Below are 21818 nucleotides of genomic sequence, written 5' to 3' on the forward strand. Positions count from 1 at the left end.
CGAGGGCGGTTTTGGGATACTGTCGTCATTGAACCGTCAATCACGCCCTCCCTCCCTGAAAGCGCCGGCGGGAAATCTGTTTGCGCCCTTGTCTGGTCGGTTACAGCGCAGACGCCACAGCACTGCGAGCATGGAGCCCGCTGCGATCATCGCTGCACTTATGGCCGTTGTCAACTCCTCGCACCTTATCGTCCACCTCTTCCACAGTCAGATGCTGAGAAATCGGGCGAGGAGGCTCCGGCAGCATGGTGAGGAGAGTGGCGCAGACCTCTCACAAAGCAGGGTACGCCGCGCCGTGGAGATCATGGTGGCAATGGGTCAAGTTCATGGTGTGGAATGGCGATTCTGGGCCCGGGAAACAAGCACGGACTGGTGGGACCGCATAGTACTGCAGGTCTGGGATGAAACAGAGTGGCTGCGTAACTTCAGGATGCGTAAGGGCACTTTCCTTGAACTGTGTGACTTGCTGTCCCCTGCCCTGAAGCGCCAGGACACACGGATGCGAGCAGCCCTGAGTGTGCAGAAGCGAGTGGCCATAGCCCTCTGGAAACTTGCCACGCCAGACAGCTACCGGTCAGTAGCGAACCACTTTGGCGTGGGCAAATCTACCGTGGGGGTTGCTGTGATTCAAGTAGCCCACGCAATCGTTAAGCAACTGCTCTCAAAGGTAGTGACTCTCAGAAACGTCCAGGTCGTCATAGATGGCTTCGCCGCGATGGGATTCCCAAACTGCGGTGGGGCTATAGATGGGACTCACATCCCTATCCTGGCACCAGCCCACCAGGCCAGCGAGTACATTAACCGAAAGGGCTACTTTTCAATGGTGCTGCAAGCACTGGTGGACCATAGGGGACGTTTTACCAACATCTTCGTTGGGTGGGTGGGCAAGGTTCATGACGCGCGTGTGTTCAGGAACTCTGGTCTCTTCAAACGCCTCCAGGCAGGTACTTTCTTCCCGGACCACAAAATAACGGTTGGGGATGTGCAGATGCCTACAGTGATCCTCGGGGACCCGGCCTACCCGCTAATGCCCTGGCTCATGAAGCCCTATACAGGCGCCTTGGACAGTGAGAAGGAACTCTTCAACTACCGGCTGAGCAAGTGCAGAATGGTCGTGGAGTGTGCTTTCGGACGTCTCAAGGGGAGATGGCGGAGCTTACTGACTTGCTCGGACATCAGCGAAAAGAATATCCCCGTAGTTATTGCTGCTTGCTGTGTGCTCCACAATCTGTGTGAGAGCAAGGGCGAGACCTTTTTGGCCGGATGGGAGGTTGAGGCAAATCGCCTGGCTGCTGTTTATGATCAGCCAGACACCCGTGCCAAGAGAATATCCCAGCGGGAAGCGCTGTGCATCCGGGAGGCTTTGAAAGCTAGTTTCCTCGCAGAGCAGGGTAACCTGTGACTGTCCACTTGATTTTAAGAGAGCCTGATGATGGGCCTGTGTCTGTATGTGTCGAGTTAGATCTGAGCTCACAAACCCGGTTCTCCAAGTTTCCCCCACTTCCAAAGCACGTTTTAAAACTAATGACATGTAACAGTAATTAATAAGAAATCTTTCGTTGACTTTGCATTTCTGTTCCTGGGTTGAAACATGGAAGCATACTGTGCTGGGTTCGGTGTGCACTGATGTACAGACCGCTTGTCCAATACAGGACGGACAGCCTCCTGCTCCTACATAGGTCTGTGGGGTGGGGGATGGTTTACAGTGATTGTGCATGTAGGGGTGGGTTTGCAGGAATGGGTGGGTTTGCAGGAAGGGGCGAGGGGTGCCATCTTTGGATAGGGGTTTGCATGATGGCTGTGGGCTGTGGGTTTGGGCGTTGGAAGGGGTGAGGGGTGTGGGGGACGGGTGAGTATCTGTCCCTGGATGAGGGCTCTTTTTGGGGCTCAGGGCAGCAGAGAGGCTCGTGGCTATGGTCGAAGTGCATGGTAAGGGAAGCCTGCCTTTACATTCGGGGATGGCAGGCGCCAGGACCCTGGACAAGCATACACATCAATGAATGACCCGGGGCAGCATACACCACACAGACTGACCCTTGTGCCTAGTGACTGCAGTCTGTGTGTGCCCTGCAGTTGACCCTGCCCCCAAGTCTGTACCCTGGTAATGTGGGCTATGCACTGCAATTAAAAATCCCCCCCCCCACACACAAAGTCTTCTGACACGAGAAATGTGACGGAAACAGAGAGTAACAGCAAACCGCTTTTAATAATGTTATACACAGTGGGGGGTTGAAACTTGGATTTGGGACTGGGTGATCCTGTAAGGGAAGAACTTGTACAAATTTAGAGCGCGAGAGGTGTCTTGTACATTAGCGCTCTGCTGCGGTGCAGTGACAGTTCTCACGGCCCCTACCGCCCCTCCTTCTTGTAACTTTGGGTGAGGGGGGGACAGGACTTCTTGGCGTTGGAGGGCGGTTGCAGATGCAGTGCAGGGGGGCTCTCTCCTCCTGCCTGCGGTCCTGCAGAACATCTACAAGGCGCCGGAGCGTGTCCGTTTGCTCCTCATTAGACCAAGCAGCGCTTTGAGTCGCCTGCTGGTCTTCCTGCCGCCACCTATCCTCCCGTTCGATGTGTGTGCGATGCTGCTGACACAGGGTCTCCCTCCACTGTCTCTGCTCTGCCGCCTCGGCTGTGGAGCAGGCCATCAGTTCTGCGAACATGTCGTCCCTAGTCTTTTTCTTTCGCCGCCTAATGTTAGCCAGCCTCTGCGAGGTGGATGACGGGCAGTCCGGGAAAGAGCCGAAGATGTGTGATGGGAAAAAGTAAGTGATTTCCTTGAACAGATACATGTTTGCGAACAGTGAACACAGTCTAGTCAGTTTCTGTGAACAAGACCATACAGGGCACTTAGTCTCACGAGATCTCAGGCCAAGTTCGAGATTTCGGAATACGCTTTCAGTGGTTGCGGTCTTGCACAGGAGAGACGCCAAGCGGGGAGGGACAGCTGAATCCGTCTAGCAGCCAGTCCTGGTAAGCCTTACAGTAGAGTCTGCTTAACAGTTAATGGATAGCTGTGCCCTCCCGCTAAAGGCAATCTGGAAAGCATAAAGTCTGAGCCTTTTCCAGCCCCTCCCGGCAGTGCACGGGAAAGATCACTGTATGCTTTTCCTCTGTGGCCTCCAACACGTGGCTGTTAAGCGAGGGTCATTCTTATGCAAAGTAAAAGTCTACCATTCACAATAGTAACAGTACACTAATTGCCCTAATTAGATGCAGCACTTCCAGAACGACATTACCCTGAGGCGTGTCACTCGGAGTCAGAGAGAGCGGATGCTAAAAGAAGCCCTGCACAGACCAGGACCATATGCAGCAATGCTGGTGGAGGCGATGGTTCCTATGTACATTAGGATGTCCTGGCGCGGAAGAGTGTGCTTCCACGGAGCACCCAATAAGGCACCTCTCCCCAGGAACCTCCTGCGGAGGCTTTTCGAGCTGCCCCCTGAGAGCTTTTTTGAACTGTCCCAAGAGGATTATTGCTCTATTCCTATATGTGTGGACCTACTTTTTGTATAGTTTGAGATTTAAAATTTTTTATATAGTATTTCTATTTTTTATATACCTGTTTTTTAAAAAATAAATGTTTCCATGTTTATAGCACTTACCGCCTGATCCTTCCCCTGATTCTGAGTCCGGGTTAACGGGCGGGGACGGTTGGTAGGGGATCTCTGTGAGGGTGATGAAGAGATCCTGGCTGTCAGGGAAAGCGGGAGTGGGTTCGCTGTCGCCTGCGCCGTCCTCCAAAGACCATTCCTCATCTTCCCCATCGGCGAACAACGAGGAGGAACTGTCCCGGTACACTATTCCGTCCTCGGAGTCCACCGTCACTGGTGGGGCAGTGGTGGCAGACCCACCTAGAATGGCATGCAGTGCCTCGTAGAAGCGGCATGTCTGGGGCTTGGCTCCGGAGCGTCCGTTTGCCGCTCTGACTTTTTGATACCCTTGTCTTAGGTCCTTGACTTTCATGCGGCACTGCATCGCATCCCGGCTGTATCCTTTGTCTTTCATGGCTTTCGAGACCTTCTCATAGGTCTTTGCATTCCGCTTGCGGGAGCGCAGCTCTGAGAGCACAGACTCCTTGCCCCACACAGCGATCAGATCCATGACTTCCCGGTCTGTCCATGCTGGGGACCTCTTTCTATTCTGGGATTGCCCGGACTCCTCTGCTGGAGAGCTCTGCATCGTTGCAGGTGCTGCGGAGCTCGCCCCGATGTCCAACTAGGACGTCAGATTAAAAGTGCCCAGACAGGAAAATGAATTCAAATTTTCCCGGGTCATTTCCTGTGTGGCTGGCCAGAGAATCCAAGCTCGGACTGCTGTCCAGAGCATCAACAGAGTGGTGCACTGTGGGATAGCTCCCGGAGCTACTAAGTTCGATTAGCATCCACACCAAGCCTAATTCGAGCTAGCCATGTCGAATTTAGCGTTACTCCACCTGTCGGGGTGGAGTACCAAATTCGAACTAAAGAGCCCTCTAGTTCGAATTAAATGGCTTCCTGGTGTGGACGGTTGAGCGGTTAGTTCGAATTAACGCTGCTAAATTCGAATTAAAGTCCTAGTGTAGACCAGGCCTCTGTCTCATAAAAACTGACTTTTACTATTTTTTCCTTTCAGAAGGCCAGCAATGCACAGTCACTTTGAAAAATTTCTTCTAGGACAAAAGGTAATGGTGAAAAAATATTTGATCCCACTTTATAACTAAGGCTAAGATTTAGTCACGGATATTTTTGGTAAAAGTTATGGACAGGTCACGGGCAATAAATAAAAATTCATGGCGCGTGACCTGTCCACGACTTTTTTTTTACCCAAAATACCCCTGATTAAATCTCTACTTCTGGGACCCCACTTCTCCAGGGGGGCCCTGCTGGGGAGGGCCCTGCTCCAGTGTTGGGGATTGACTGCCCCCAAGCTGGTGCTCCTGGGGACCGCTCTCTGGATGGTCTCTGGGCACCCCTGGGGCTGCTGCTCCAGCCGCTCTGGGACAGCTATTGCTTGGGCAGTCCCAGGGCACCCCCAAGACCACTGCTTGGGTGGTCCCCAGAACTAGCTTCCCAGGGACCGCTGCATAGATGCTCCCCGGGACCAGCAGCACTGGCTGCTGCTTGAATGATCCCCAGAGCCAGCTGCCTGGGGTCTCCCAAGCAGCGGACGGTGCGGCTGGCCCTGGGCACCGCTGGAGCAGCTGGCCCTGGGTCATTCCAGCAGTGGTTGGTGCAGCTGGCCCTGGGGCTAGCTGCTCAGGTGGCCCTGAAATCAGCTGCACCAGCCGCTGCGGAAGTCATGGAGGTTGCTGAAAGTCATGGAACCTGTGACTTCTGCGTCCTCCATGAAAGAATTGCAGCCTGATTTATAATATACTAATAATATGGTGCTTTCATTGGTAGATCTCACAGCATTTTACAAAGGATGTCAGTATCAAAATTTCCATTTACAAGTGGTTTATAAAGCAATAATAAGCAGTTAATAGATGCTATACATGAGTTATAGATAGTAGTAGTATGGATTATAGATAGGTATAAGCACATCAGTAGAAGGTGTGTGAGATAGTTATAAATCATGTTTATATAAGCAAGCTGTTGGATCCTACAACAATTGATTTACACTTTATTAAAACATCTGTTAAACATTTCATAACCTTGTATTTATAAACCAAGTCTTACTATACAGTGTGACCAAATGTCTTCCGCAATATTCATTTCCTCATGGCCAGATGGTGAGCCCCTAACACCTTGCACTAGTAGCCTCATTGTATTCAGTTGGGTACTTCTGTGAGTTGCTGCTCACCAGTAAGTATAAGGGGTTCACAGTCTTACCCTTCATTAATCCTATAACTGTATTTAAAAAAATCTAGTTTTTGAGAAACTGACCAAAACACTGCAGGTCCTCAGCTAGTGTAATTGAGTATAGCTCCGATCAGTGGAGTCTAATCAATTACTGTAGTTACACTTAGGGTACGTCTACACTACGGGATTATTCCGAATTTACATAAACCGGTTTTGCAAAACAGATTGTATAAAATCGAGTGCGCGCGGCCACACTAAACACATTAAATCGGTGGTGTGCGTCCATGGTCTGAGGCTAGCGTCGATTTCTGGAGCGTTGCACTGTGGGTAGCTATTCCGTAGCTATCCCATAGTTCCCGCAGCCTCCCCCGCCCCTTGGCATTTCTGGGTTGAGATGCCAGTGCCTGATGGGGCAAAAATCATTGTCGCGGGTGGTTCTGGGTACGGCCTCACCCCTCCCTCCCTGAGCAGCAGACAACAGTTTCGCGCCTTTTTTGCTTGGTGAACTGTGCAGACGCCATAGCACAGCAAGCATGGACCCTGCTCAGCTCCATACCGCAATCGTCAATGTTTTAAACACCTCGCGCACTCTCGTGCAATCTATGGTGAACCAGGACCTTCAAACCGAGGCGAGGAGGAGGCGGATACGGCAGCGCGGCGATGACAGTGATGAGGACATAGACACAGAATTCTCTCAAACCGCGGGCCCCTGTGCTTTGGAGATCCTGATGGTAATGGGGCAGATTCTATCCATTGAACGCTGATTTTGGGCCCGGGAAACAAGCACAGACTGGTGGGACCGCATTGTGTTGCAGGTGTGGGACGATTCCCAGTGGCTGCGAAACTTTCGCATGCGTAAAGGCACTTTCATGGAACTTTGTGACTTGCTTGCCCCTGCCCTGAAACGCCATAATACCAAGATGAGAGCAGCCCTCACAGTAGAGAAGCGAGTGGCGATAGCCCTCTGGAAGCTTGCAACACCAGACAGCTACCGGTCAGTCGGGAATCAATTTGGAGTTGGAAAATCTACTGTGGGGGCTGCTGTGATGCAAGTAGCCAAAGCAATCACTAAGCTGCTGCTACGAAAGGTTGTGATTCTGGGAAACGTGCAGGCCATAGTGGATGGCTTTGCTGCACTGGGATTCCTTAACTGTGGGGGGGGGGCGATAGATGGAACCCATATCCCTATCTTGGCACCGCAGCGCCAGGGCACCCAGTACGTAAACCGGAATGGGTACTTTTCAATGGTGCTGCAAGCACTGGTAGATCACAAGGGACGTTTCACAAACATCCACGTGGGATGGCCAGGGAGGGTTCATGACGCTCGCGTCTTCAGAAGCACTAATCTGTTTAAACAGCTGCAGCAAGGGAATTACTTCCCAGACCAGAAAATAACAGTTGGGGATGTTGAAATGCCTGTCGTTATCCTGGGGGACCCAGCCTACCCCTTGATGCCATGGCTCATGAAGCCATACACAGGCAGCCTGGACAGTGGTCAGGATCTGTTCAATTACAGGCTGAGCAAGTGCAGAATGGTGGTGGAATGTGCATTTGGCCGTTTAAAGGCGCGCTGGTGCACATTACTGACTCGCTCAGACCTCAGCCAAACCAATGTCCCCTATGTTATTACTGCTTGCTGTATTCTCCACAATCTCTGTGAGAGTAAGGGGGAGACCTTTATGGCGGGGTGGGAGGCTGAGGCAAATCACCTGGCCGCTGATTACGCGCAGCCAGACACCAGGGAGATTAGAAGAGCACACCAGGAAGCGGTGCGCATCAGAGAAGCTTTGAAAAGGAGCTTCATCAATGGCCAGGGTACAGTGTGACTGCTGTGTTTGTTGATGAACACCCAACCCCCTTGATTGACTCAGTCCCTGTAAGCAACTCCCCCTCCCCCTTCGAGTACAGCTTACTTATGCAAATAAAGTCACTCTCATTTAAAAAGCATGAATTCTTTATTAATTCATTATAAAAAGAGGGAGAGAAGTAAGGGTGTGGTTTGGGAGGAGGATAGGAGGGATGGAGAAGGCCATTAAAAAAAATTCACAGTAACAACAGCCTTCTGGTTGGGCTGTCCTCGGGGGTGGAGTGGGCGGGTGCACGGAGCCTCCCCACACGCGTTCTTACACGTCTGGGTGAGGAGGATGTGGAACATGGTGAGGGTTGAGGGTGGTTATACAGGGGCTGCAGCGGCACCCTGTGATCCTGCTGCCGTTCCTGAAGCTCCACCAGACGCCGGAGCATGTCAGTTTGATCACGCAGCAGCCCCAGAGTTGCATCCCGCCACCGCTGATCTTCCTGCCGCCACCGCTGATTTTCCTGCCGGTCTTCCTGCCGCCACCTCTCATCTCGGTTGTCCCTCCTGTCCTCACGTTCATCCCTCCTATCCTCACGTTCACTGGCCTCTTTCCTGTAATTTGATACCACGTCCTTCCACTCATTCAGATGAGCTCTTTCATTGCGTGTAACTTCCATAATATCCGAGAACATCTCATCTCGCATCTTCTTTTTCCTCCGCCTTATCTGTGCTAGCCTTTGGGATGGAGGAGGGATGGTTGAAAAATTTGCAGCTGCATGAGGGAGATAAATATTTAGAAAGATACATTTTACGGAACAATGGTTATACTCTTTCACAGTGAACAGCACTATTCACCTAGCACATGTGATTTCCCTACAAGGTCGCATTTTTCATCTTAATAGTGAGTGCTTGCAGCCCTGGAGTTACAGATCTCACAGACACAGGTCCAGGCATCAGAATTCAGCTTGCATGCGGCCATGGTAAGCCACTGTCTTTCGGCTTCTGTAGTGATTTACCCCTCCCCTCCAACGCATGGCTAATACCACGCTAGCTCCCTGCTAATCAACAACCTTCCCAGCCCACCACCCACTGCGTGGCTGGTAGTTTGGGGAAGATCGCCGGTGACCAAACACAAAAAAGATCATCGGCATTTCACTCCTCCCCTCCCCCCGCTTCGCTACGTGCAGGAAAGGTTTTTTTTTAAGCTGCTGCAGTCCACGAACCCAGTAGTAAAATGGCCACCCCTCTTACTTAAATTCCTGATTTTTAACCAGGTTATCCTGACCGATATCACTTTGCTGAGAATAACACAACAAGATAAAGAGCGGATGCTTCTTGAATGCCAGCAGTCACCGGGACCATACGCTGCTATGCTTTGCCACGCAACGATACCTGATTACTTGCTACATACATGGCGTGGTAAAGTGTCCTACCATGGTGGGTGGAACAAGGCTGCCTTGCCCAGAAACCTTCTGCAAAGGCTTCTGGAGTACCTACAGGAGCGCTTCATCGAGATGTCCCTGGAGGATTTCCTCTCAATCCCCGGACATGTTAACAAACTTTTCTAAGTAACTATACTGTCTGCGAATGCATCCCAAGTCCTCAGGGCAAATCAATCATTAAAAAAGGCTTGCTTAAAAAACAATGTTTGCTATTTGCAAAGGTACACTCACCAGAGCTCCCTTCCATGGCGTCATTGTCTGGGATAGTTGCTTGTGAGGGCTGGGAGGAGGGTAATTCCGTCAGGGTGATAAAAAGCTCCTGGCTGCTGGGGCTCACGGAGTGCTGTGTGCTCTCTGCTAGGTCTTCCTCCTCTTCTTCATCTTCATCTTCCCCATCTGCATAATCCTCAGCCATGGCAGAGATTACAACCCCCACCTCGGAATCCACGATCAGGGGTGGGGTACTTGTGGCGCAGCCCCCTAAAATTGCATGCAGCTCAGCATAGAAGTGGCATGTTTTTCGACCTGCCCCGGACCTTCCGTTTGCTTCTTTGGTTTTCTGGTAGCCTTGTCTGAGCTCCTTAACTTTCACTCTGCACTGCACTGAGTCCCTGCTGTGGCCTTTATCCGTCATAGCCTTAGAAATTCTTTCAAATACTTTTTCATTTCGTCTTTTGGAACGCAGTTCTGTTAGCACTGAATCCTCTCCCCATATAGCGATCAGATCCAGTACCTTCCGTGCAGTCCATGCTGGGGCTCTTTTTCGATTCTCAGGAGACTGCATTGTTACCTGTGCTGATGAGCTGTGCGTGGTCACCTGTGCTGATGAGCTCTCCACGCTGGGGAAGCAGGAAATGAATTTCAAAAGTTCGCGGGGCTTTTCCTGTCTACCTGGCCAGTGCATCCGAGTTCAGAATGCTGTCCAGAGCGGTCACTGGTGCACTGTGGGATACCGCCCGGAGGCCAATACCGTCGATTTGCGGCCACACTAACCCTATTCCGATATGTTAATACCGATATTAGCGCTACTCCTCTCGTCGGGGAGGAGTACAGAAACCGATTTAAAGAGCCATTAAAATCGATATAAGGTGCCTCCTAGTGTGGACGGTTGTGGCGTTAAATTGGTTTTACGCTCCTAAAACCGATTTAAACGCCTAGTGTAGACCAGGCTTTAGACCAGCTGAGGCTCTGTGGCCAGATTTACAAAGGTATTTAGGTACCTAACGCTGCAGATAGGGCCCTAATGGGATTTCAAAAGTGCCTAAGCAGGTTAGATGCCCAATCCACTAACTTCAATGAGAGTTAGGCTCTAACTTGCTTTTTAGGTGCTTTTGAAAATCCCACTACATGTTATTTGCATATTTAGGTGCCTAAATACCTTTCAAAATCTGGCCCTTATCCTATAGTGATTTGGATCTTTTAACTTTTGTGTATGTGTGTGTGAATATGTATATATATATGTATATAAAATCTTGGTTTTAGACACTCAACATATTCTCCCTAGCTGGAAAGAACTAAACCTCTGACTTTTCTGGATCCTAGGCTGAGGTTGATTTATAAGGACTTTTAAACAAATTCTACAAATGTTAATGCAGTGGTTCCTAGTTCACTGCTGTGTGTACTATGCAGTACACTGCTCTTCTGATCAAAGAAGACTACAGGAGTGCACTAAACAAACAGGGTGAAGAAAACAAAAGACACTTCTCCTTCCCTTCCTTCCCATCACACAAATATAAAATATATAATGTTTGAGGAGGAGAGACGGTGGAGGGCTGCAGACAGGGACTGCTGGGACATTGTATACAGTTCCTACCTAGCCTTATTGGAGACTTGATTTTCTGTGGCACTGGTACAGTAGTTAACACACATGAAATATTGGGCCAGCCTGAACTTTATCCATGCACAGAAGTGTATCCATGCACAGAGGTGACTGAGCAAGGATCTTCTGCCTATCCACGTGGAAGAGGTGACTCTGCTGGCTTCATATCACCCTCCCTCGTTCAGAATCTGCAGTGGTTCTGTGTGGTCTGGATTCTGTGCTGGGGTGAGGTTTGAGGGGGGAACTGTGTAGGATGGAGGGGCATGCACATTGTCCCTCGCCTGGGCCTATGGAAACTGGGTGAATGAACATTCTATTTCTATGTAGCCCCTCCCCTTCCATGACATCACCCCAGTGATCCTGGGAGATGCCATTTTCTCAGGCAGCTAGAAGTGGGATCCTGCTTTGAGGGTTAGGCCTCTACACAGGATCCATAGGGATATGCATTGTTTGAGAAAGGCCATTTACCTGAGAACAAACCTCATCCATGCCAAGACATGTTTGGGGGTGGGGAGAGGAAGACTTGGGAGGTCTCCAGAAGGGGGTCCTCATGAAGATTTCCATCCCAAGAGTTCTCTCTTTTTAGTTCTTTCATTGGAGGAGAGAAACTACCATTTGCCAATGGCACAGCTAAGGAAACTTGCTAGATACTTCTGTGTTACACAACAAACCTCTCCAAGCTTTTATAACGGTCTTTCCTAACAAAATAAGGAAAGCAAGAGTGTGGGTAGTTAGGCAGAGAACCCTTTCAAACAGGGTATATTTGAAATGAGTATAAGGCAAAGGGAAAAAAACAGCCAGTTCAGCTAGGAATTAGAAAACCTCAGCTCCACTGGCTTGATTTATTTTCTTTTAAAAAAAATGACCTTCCCATTCACAAACAATATTGTTTGAAATGTCAAGTCCAGGTAATTATCAGGCTCCCCACTCCCCAAAAGAACAACCAACAACTAGCAGCGTACAGGTAGTCCCAGTTGTAGTTATGGCTGCATTAGGTAAAACAAAAATTGGTTTTACCTATTAACCCTGAATAAATATGGAGAAATGGAGTGGGGAGCTATGTCTGGCAGCCAGAAGGGAGGCTGGAGACAGAGGGGAAGGCGTGGAACTGTCAGGAAGGGTTGAGGGGGCCACAGAGCGCATGCAGGGATATATTCGTGAGTCTCAAGCTGGGGGCGGTATAAGGAGATAGGAAGGAAGGGAAGGAGGATAAAGGGAGACAGTAGGCACCCTACAGCAGAGAAAGAAAAGTACTGAAAACAGAGAAAATGAATCTTTATAGAGCTAACTCTTTTTTGACATGCCTGCTCTGAAGCCTATGGGAACTTCTCCCTAAACAGGGACACATTTAAGACCTTAAAAGAAAATTGGAACCAGGGGTGGCTCTAGGGATTTTGCCACCCCACGCACGGCAGGCAGGCTGCTTTCAGTGGCTTGCCTGCGGAGGGTCCGCTGGTCCCGCGGCTTCCGGCAGAGTGCCCCCAGTGGCTTGCCGCCCCAAGCATGCGCTTGGCATGCTGGTGCCTGGAGCCGCCCCTGATTGGAACAATTCATTTTAAATACTTCATACCTTCTGTACCATTCTTAATACAGCAATCCAGAAAAATAAAACAGCACCATGCAAACAATGGGGAATGCTAGTGCAAAGGCATCCTTCTCCGTCAATGGAAAACACAAAAAAGCAAAGTTCAACATATGTCCCTGGTGAGTATATATAAGATAATATGCACAGCAGCTATAACACAATGAGATCTGGTAGATCTGTGGCAATTTATGTGAAGCTTGTCATCTCTCTCTTGCAATATAAGAAGAATCTAATTTCTTAACTTCCAAGTGACTGCTTAGCTCCTCATGCATGTAAACTCCCTGAACATCAGGGGTTTCTGCCCACAAGAGAGAGAAAATATAAAATCTCTAAGGGTGAGATTTACCTGTATGCAGTTTCTCAATGTTGTAGGCTTAGACTTGCGTGTTTTGCTTTATTTTGCTTGGTAACTTACTTTGTTCTGTCTGGTTTCAGAGTAGCAGCCGTGTTAGTCTGTATCCGCAAAAAAAACAGGAGTACTTGTGGCACCTTAAAGACTAACAAATTTATTTAAGCATGAGCTTTCATGAGCTACAGCTCACTTCTTCGGATGCATAGAATGGAACACACAGACAGGGGATATTTATACATACAGAGAACATGAAAAGGTGGAAGGACTCTGCCTGTTGGTATGCATACTTCCACCTTTTCATGTTCTCTGTATGTATAAATATCCCCTGTCTGTGTGTTCTATTCTATGCATCCGAAGAAGTGAGCTGTAGCTCACGAAAGCTCATGCTTAAATAAATTTGTTAGTCTTTAAGGTGCCACAAGTACTCCTGTTTTTTTTGTTCTGTCTGTTATTACTTTGAATCACTTAAATCCTAGTTTTTATACTTAATAAAATCACTTTTGTTTATTAATTAACTCAGAGTAAGTGATTAATACCTGGGGGAGAAAACAGCTGTGCATATCTCTCTATCAGTGTTGTAGAGGGCGGACAATTTATGACTTTACCCTGTATAAGCTTTATTCAGAGTAAAACTGATTTATTTGGAGTTTAGGCTCCCAGAAAGACTGAATACTGGGTCCTGGGAAAGTCCCTGTTAACTGAGAAGCCCCTGGGCTAAGTGAATTTTAGTTTCTGTGAACTGCAGGGGGGGCATGGCTCAGCCTCTTGGTCTGTGCTGGAGCCGACTGGTGTGTCTAGGTCAGCAAGACGGGAGTGGAGAGAAGTCTTTTCTGGCAGGGGGGTTTATTCTTAGTGGTATCCCAGCACATCTAGTGACAGTCTTGAGGGAGTTTCTGTGACCCAACCCGTCACAGGGCCATGATAAGAGAATACCACAAGAAGGGTAAGATTGATGCATAGCTCCTAATGATTGTCTAATTGCAAGGTCAGGCCTTACATATTAACTGGAATACTTCAGCCAGGCTTCCAAGTCCATATTTAGCTTAATACAGAGTCTTTAACATACTGAATGAAATTCATCCCCAGTGTAACCCTATTGAAGCCAATATAATTATACCAGGGATGAGTTTGGCCTTTTGACTTTCAAGAGTCCATAGAACAGACATGGATTTAGGAGCCTAACAAGAGGCTTTGAAAATACTGTGCTTCATTTTTTACTTTATAACATCCCAGCTCTTCCATTTGACATTGTCTTGCCATCACCATTAGGAAGAGCAGATTCCTGCCTCAGCCCGACAGTACACCAGCATGTAATGAAAAAATGCACGTGCATAGGAAAGAGAGTGCGAGCCATTATAACATAAGGGAAGCTTGCTAAAGGCTAAGCATCTCTGATAGGTTTGTGGATGGTAACCACCGCAGCACTTAGAAGATGGCATTATTCTAACTTGCACATGTGAATTAAAGGGGGCGGGGAGAGGAGGATTTCCATTTTTGGATGCTGCTACATTATGCTTTCAAGGGAAGATTTTTATCCTTGGCTTACAAAGATACTTTGGCAGGCAAAGCTTGTCTGTGGAATGCATCCGATCACACCAAGTGTCATGTAGTTATTTTTTCCCTAGGGGAAGATACCCTGGAGGCCCTTTAGCTCTCTTGATAAACTAAACCATGTGACCACTGGCTCCAGAGTAACATATGCCATTCCTAAAAGCAGCACATGCTTTTGCTCATTACAAGAAAGAAAAATGCCAACGATGACTCCCAAGGAAAACGCCAAACGCCCAAGAAATCAAACTGTCACAAACGTGTGTGTGGGAAGTTTAATGGTATTTGGTACAGTGACACTTTTATTGCTTTGAGGCATACATGGATTGCAATGGGTTTTATTATTTAAAGATAGAAACATGAAGGAAAAAAAACCTTCCAAAAGGCTAATGTGATGCTACATTGAATAGAAAATATTTGGATTTCATTTGTTTAAAAATCAGCTATTAAAAATACAGCATGCGATTTACTGACTCTTCACATGTCAGCCCGGACGAAAGAAGCAAAGATGCTGTCTTCCCGCGACAACAAGTTCTCTGGTGTGTCATTCTCCAAAATATTCCCTCGCTTCATCACAATGACCAGGTCAGCAGTCAGAATGGTGTGAACCCGATGCTGTGATAAAACAAAAGCATGCAGAAATTCTCATTATAATAATAGCCTTTGTTTAGGACCTGATCCAATGCCTGGTAAAGTCAATGGTAGGAGTTCTATTGTCTTCTGTGAATTTTGGATAAGGTCCTATTCAGCAACTTTAATCCCAAGGGATCTCAAAGTGCTTTACAACCATGGCCCTGAGCCTGAAAATACATATGCAAATGCTTAACTTTCTGTTTGTGACCTGCCCCTTGGAACTCAATGGGACTGCTCAAACATGTAAAGTTAAGCATGTTCATGAGTGTCCGCAAGATTGAGCCCCATGGTGCATGGTGTTGAACAGCTCCTGAGAGATTCAGAATATACTCAATGCTCATTGACTCAATAACTCAGCACTCTCCATGATTGGACCCTATGGAACTGGCCATTTGGAACTAAACTCATGGATGTGGTCCCAGGAATAAGCCCTGCTATATATAGGTACACGATCACTGATATACACTTTCCTCTTTGGGATGCCTTGATCAAGGACACAGGCAAATTGTACTCAGAAAAAGTACCATTTGTTTTTTCTGTGATCATGCAGATTAGATGAGACTTTGAGTTTTATGTTTGTATTAAAACCACACACACTGCATGGAATCCAATTCTTGTGCCAGAGAGAGAATTGCGGGCTGGGTTGATATGGGTGCGATTTGGACTTGTCATTTCAGGCAAGGCTGAATCTTACACCAGTGGGTCTCAACCAGGGGTACGTGTACCCCTGGGGGTATGAAGAGATCTTCCAGGAGGTACATCAACTCATCTAGATATTTGCCTAGTTTTACAATAGGCTACATAAAAAGCACCAGTGAAGTCAATACACATTAAAATTTCATACAATGACTTGTTTATACTGCTTTATGTACTATACACTGAAATGTAAGTACAGTATTTACATCCAATTGATTTATTATAATTATATGGTAATAATGAGAAAGTCAGCAATTTTTTAGTAATAGTGTCCTGTGACACTTTTGTAGTTTTATGTCTGATTGTGAAGCAAGTAGTTTTTAAGTGAGGTGTAACTTGGGGTACACAAGACAAATCAGACTCCTGAAAGGGGGACAGTAGTCTGGAAAGGCTTGAGAGACACTGATTTATACCACTAATCTGTGTCATCTGGCCATTCCCAAGGGAACAGTTCACCTACACTTGGGCTGACTCATGTGTCCTGCACCAAGTCCAAGAGGCAACAATAGCATTAAGGGAATAAAACGTTTATGCTTCTTTACTTTGAATGCATTTTTTGTTTTGTTTTTGTGAATTTAGCACTGGTGTGTGTGTGTGACAGTGCTGGAGAATGAATGAACTCTGCCACTTAACCATAGAACACTAAAAATGGTAGTGCAAGTTCTTCCCCATGCTGTCCTACCAGTATATCTCAACCCCAATCTGGAAGGGCATCCTTAGAGATGAGATGGTAGTTCAGTTTCCAGGCTAATTCAGTCCTTGGTCTCTTTTCTGAGACTGCCACCAAAAGTGTCATTTGCGATGTGGACTCATGTCCACCAAGATCTGGACAGACATATGCAACTCATTTCAGATATTATTTTCTAAAGCAATTATTTATTAAGTAATTAATTATAATTTGTATTACTATGTTATTAGACTAATTACTCCATTAAAGATAATTAGTGCATTCATTAAAGCAGGATTTTGGACTTAAAAAACAGAAACAACATTTGAAAGTACTAGAATGCAATGAATGGCCTTTTGTACTGTCATCTCAGAGCCGCAGAATGGTAGCAGAGCTAAGATCATTAAAGAGCTAAAGGTAACTACCAGAGAGCCAGAAGTCTTGCGATCAGTGTGGACTGAGAGAGTCTACTTGTTAGTCTTCACCAAAGTGGTGAACAGGCCATCCTCTTTGAGGAGCAAGTTTGAAGCAGAATCACACTCAGCTAGAACACCATCGGAAAGGACTAACACAATGTCTCCATCCAAGATCTGAGACACTCGGTGCTGAAAAGAAGAACAGATAGGTGGGGAGAAAAAATAGGAGGAAGGATCAGCCACAAAGGAAGAAAGAACGTGAAGCCAACTGAAGGAAAATGCTATGTGAAGAACAGGAAAGCCAAATAAGCAAATGCTATTTTTCTCCAAACAGCGATGTGGAAAACAGAAGGCCATAGACAAGCAGTATTTTAGTGAGAGAAACAGTACAAATCAGACATGAATTGAAATGACAGTTTTATGAATGGGAATTTGTTTGTTATGCTTTTATGGATCTGAGGTTCTTAAAGCACATTATACATGAGCTAGATTAAGCGATTTTCCTACGATATCACAATGAGTCACTGCTACAACTGTAAACAGAACCCAGTAGAACTGATTCCAATCTCATGGGCTAACCAATTGATCATACCCCAGACAAAGCAAGTGAAACAGCTGTTGAAGCAAAAATTTATTTCACACACAAAACATCTGACTGCCAACTAAGCACATCACAGGGTGGAATTACTTTAAGGTCTCTTTAATATATATATTTTAGAGTCACAGAGTTTATGGCCAAAAGGAAGCACCAGATCAAGTAGGGCATGTCTACACAACCACTTAATGTGTGATAAACTGAGGTGTAAATCTACAGCATTCCAGCATACCACATACTAACTGTCCATGTGGGCTCTGCTGCTGCACCCTATATGTTCCCTAGTGAGCACTAATGTACAGGGTTTTATAGCACTATGTCAAAGTGTACTAGGGAACTTTTAGTGCTCATCAACAGGGTCCACATGGACAGTTAGTGCATAGCTGTGATGAAGCAGAGAAACCACCCACTAGCACGGAAAGGGTTAAAGAGAACCTTTGGGCCCAGCTAGCCCCGCCCAATTATACCTGCAGCCAGTGCCAGACCTGGGGAGGGGAGAAAAGGAGGGAGCCTGACTCAGTTTGGGGCTGACTGGCAAAGAGGCAGGAGCTAGCTGCCTCCCTACCTTATGGGAAAGATCACTATCTTGCCAGCCAAGGCAGCCACCAACAGCCAAGCACTGTCTTCCTGGCCAAAGGAGAGGGAGAAAGAGGCCTAGGAGCACCCGGCCTGAGAGGAACCTGGTGACCAAAGTGCAGAGACTTTGTGGGGGTTCTGACCCCACAAAATTTATGGCTGCCCCAACTGGTTTTTTGGTTTAAATTTGAATATTTTCCATGTCTTCAATTTTTAAAACCATGATAATAAAACAAAGGCATATGGGGAGAGAACAATCCAATTTGAGACACTGTACTGAAAAGCCTTTAAAGTCACAATTCATGTTACAGTTGTAGAAACTAGCGATGGGTCTAAGCAGCAAATTTCAAATCCGGATTTTGAACTAGCCCCAAACTTCGGTGGGGGTAGGATCCCGTGTTTTAATTTGAGCTGAGTAGCGAGATTAAGCTCAATGGGAAAATTTGTAATGGGATCCAGATTCCGGTGCCAAACTCCACTGCAAAGTTCTGGTTGTTCAGATCTGAGAGTTTTCACTTGGCCCACCTTACAGATAGAAACTATTTGCAAAACTGTGGAACCAAATGCAGGTTTGAGCCTGTGTCTTAGTTTTATTTTCATAGCAATAATTAATTGGTGAAAAGCAAGTATAGCGGCTGCAAGAATGAGGAAAGTGGGGAGGGGCATCTGCTGGAGTTGATACTTACTGCTATCGTTACAACTGTGCGGTCCACAAAGGCAGTCATCACAACCTTCTGCAAAATGTTTTCCTGTCAACAAAAAGGTTCAAGAGTTATTCAGTTCTCTTACACACTATGTGCCCTTCACCGTCAAAGACTCAGGACCGTACAGTATACTGCATTCTGTCTGTGTGGTAGATGCTCACTGACGCGATGCAACACAGCTTAGTAGCAGGATTCATCTTTAACCCTCTCCCCTCACCACAGAAATCAAAATTAAAAACAAAATAACTGAAAGATTAAAAAACAAGTTATAATGAATGACAGCTAGGGAAGACAGTACCAACTTCTTGCTCTCAACTTCTAATTTCTTTTTGCCTCTTAAAAGGCAAAGCAAGTAGCAGCAATGTAACTGATATACTCACTGTGGCCATGTCAATAGAAGCCGTGGCTTCATCCATGATGAGAATGCTGCTCTTGCGAACAAAGGCTCTGGCCAGACAGAAGAGCTGTCTCTGCCCCACACTGAAATTCTCTCCCCCTTCTGTTACCACCGCATCTGTAACATAGTTAGCTTTAAGGCTTATGCCATCTAAATGCTGTTGTCTCAGGGTTTTATTCAGTTGCCCATACAAATGAAAGAGCAAATCAATATCACAAATGACTTTCAATTTACACCATAAAATCTCCGTGTAAGAGCTGTTCAAACATCAGTAATACCCCTGAAAAATACAATGAATATCATCTCTGATGAGTGTTGGAATGAAGTGGTATTGAGGAAACTGAACACAGCTGTTGGGACTATCACCATGAGGACAATAGACCATCTCACATGATCATGGAGTAAGGAGTTAACATATTTGGGAAGGCCTAATGTTATGTTTTAATAATATGGAATGTGTACAGTTGGTTTCCTTCATGAACCAGACCTGGAATGCAAAGGGAAATGCTCAATCAGTGATACAATTAGGAGATACAGCTGTTGGAGCTTCATATGGCAATCAGAGAGTTGCTGCTGCAAGACTAAAAGCTTTTAAGCCTTTGACAACTGGTCCCCCATCCCCACCTGTTGATGTGCCACATCAATATTTCACTGAAATAAGTAGAAAGCTAAAACATCATTCAGCAGCACAGCATGTACATTCTCTCTGGTATACTGTTGGAATATTCATCAGGGCCCAGATCCTGAAAGGTATTTAGGTATCTAATGTTAAGCATCTAAATATGTCTTAGGATCTGGGCCCAAGTGCCTGACATCCATTACAGGGAGGCTCAAAGTATAGAATGCATCGTACAGTTCGCTCCCCTTGTTCTACAGAGAGACATCAACAAATCAAACTGTTTCTTTTTAGCTATATATAGATATGGCTCTGTTTTATGGGTTGGCATAGATTCATGGGTACTTGGCCTTGTTCAAACATACCAAGACCTCCTGGCAATGATTTGACCATGTTCTTCAGCTGAGCAATCTCCAGAGCTTCCCAAAGCCTATCATCAGTGCACTTGCACTCTGGATCCAAATTAAAGCTGCAGGGGAAAGAGTGACAAAGATCCAGAAATTATTGTTATATTCCAGCATCCTGGCCTATTCCCAGGCCACATTGCGGTATTATGTTACTAGAGCTCTCTGAGAAGATTGTGGAACTAGCAATAGGAATTTAAGGTCCCCACCCTTGCATATCACCCCATCCCATAGCTACTTCTGTGGTATCATCTCCTATGCACACCCCCATGCAACCCTAGAGGTTGTACAATGAGAATGGATACCTACCGAATGGAACCACTGAACAGTATGGGGTCTTGGAGAATAATTGAGAGTCTGGAACGGAGGGTATGCAGGGGCAGTTTACAAATGTCTATTCCATCAATCACAATCTTCCCTGTTTGAAATGACACACAAAGTGAGGACATCACAAGCATCATACTATTTGTAAGAAGCATACAGAAAGATTAAACATAACTGCCTGAGACTGACTGCATTCCTTCAGCTGTTTATGGCTCTATAAACATGTGGAAGGTGCTCATATATAATAACACAACCCAGAAGAAAACAGGCGTTTTGCTGCCCAGGCACTGTTGTCTCTCTCTTTCTTTCTTCTTCTTTTCTTTTTTTTTTCCTTCTTCCCTTAAAGGACATATTTTGCTTCTATGCTGCATGATTGATGATGCCGTTAAAAAGATAATTTAGTGTGAGCACTCTCAGATCTACAGCCAAATAGAGGAAGAGAGAACAAGAGGAGGTAATGTAGTTGTCATATTTTGGCCTCTTCTGGGCCCACTGACTTCAGTCAGAGTAGGATTGGGTCCTTTGTTTCAAATTCATGCCAGTTTATTTTGTGCAGTGCACTCAAGTAGCCATAATATGAAATATCAAAGCACAGCTAGAACTTTAAAAAGATTTATCTAAACTGAGTGACTTTTTCACGGGATGTGGCTGAGTAAATTAAGAACATGTCCAGCTTTCGGGCATTTTAATCTCATTAGTGTCAGTTTCCATAGATCAGCGTCGTCTAAGGAAGGAGAAGAGATGAATTACAATGCATATTGTTCAGCTACCATAAGAGTAATGGGAACAATTGCATTAATCACCCTGCAGCCCCAGCAAGTCATTCCAATAAAGGAAGCTGCATGTAGTAGCTGGAATACTCACTAACGTAAAGGGGATTTCATCACCACATCAAGTCAGTGAGTGTATGGGTTTCACCTGGAAAATTGTCATGTTGTGTGTGAGGTGTGGCAACATTTGGCATTTAGAGAAAAAAAAAATTACAGGCCAGATTGTGACCAGCTGCTCTGCAAGTAGGAAAGGATGAGAAGAGCATAAGAAGTCTCTCCCCTTAAGTCCATGCACAGAAGCCAGGTACAAGCTTCCCAGAGCACAGGAACTGTGGGGGGCAGGTGTATATAAGGGACTAAGATGAGGGATGTAGCCATCAGGCTCAATCTGCCTTTGCACTGGGAAGCCCCAGCAGGGACACTGCCTCTGTGCTGCACAATTTCTTCTAGAGATCCTGTGTAGCTCCATGGTGCTCCCAACATGGGGATGTGCCTAAACTGAACTTCTTAGCCCTATTGCTAATGGTTAGAAAAACCAGATCTCACCCAGGCCATGATAAATGAATGGAAATTCCAAGCGGCCCATCTGTCATTGCCAGTTTTCCTCATCTTGTAGTTTGTAAGCCATACAAGGCTGTATCCTGCAAGGTGCTGCGTGCTCTAGCCCTGACCCAGAGAAGCACATAAGCACATGCT

General features: G+C 46.4%; 1 protein-coding gene across 7 annotated transcripts in view; it reads right to left on the reverse strand.

The window, feature by feature from the left end:
• Positions 1–14593: 14593 nt before the first annotated feature.
• The window catches only part of ABCC9 (ATP binding cassette subfamily C member 9), a 119215-nt gene continuing 111990 nt past the window's right edge, over positions 14594–21818 (reverse strand). For 5 of the 7 annotated variants that reach the window (XM_039482129.1, XM_039482135.1, XM_039482104.1 and 2 more), the window contains 5 exons: positions 20338–20446; positions 19990–20093; positions 18992–19125; positions 18594–18656; positions 14594–14939 (listed from right to left, as the gene is read on the reverse strand). In XM_039482129.1, coding sequence (XP_039338063.1) covers positions 14802–14939; positions 18594–18656; positions 18992–19125; positions 19990–20093; positions 20338–20446 — 548 coding nt within the window. In that variant the 3' untranslated portion in view covers positions 14594–14801. Of the gene's footprint in view, positions 14940–16745; positions 16926–18593; positions 18657–18991; positions 19126–19989; positions 20094–20337; positions 20447–21818 lie in introns of all 7 variants that reach the window. The other 2 variants (XM_039482154.1, XM_039482120.1) reach the window with 1 other exon arrangement.

The sequence above is a fragment of the Mauremys reevesii genome, linkage group 1, assembly GCF_016161935.1.
Source record: "Mauremys reevesii isolate NIE-2019 linkage group 1, ASM1616193v1, whole genome shotgun sequence".
Lineage (NCBI taxonomy): Eukaryota > Metazoa > Chordata > Testudines > Geoemydidae > Mauremys > Mauremys reevesii.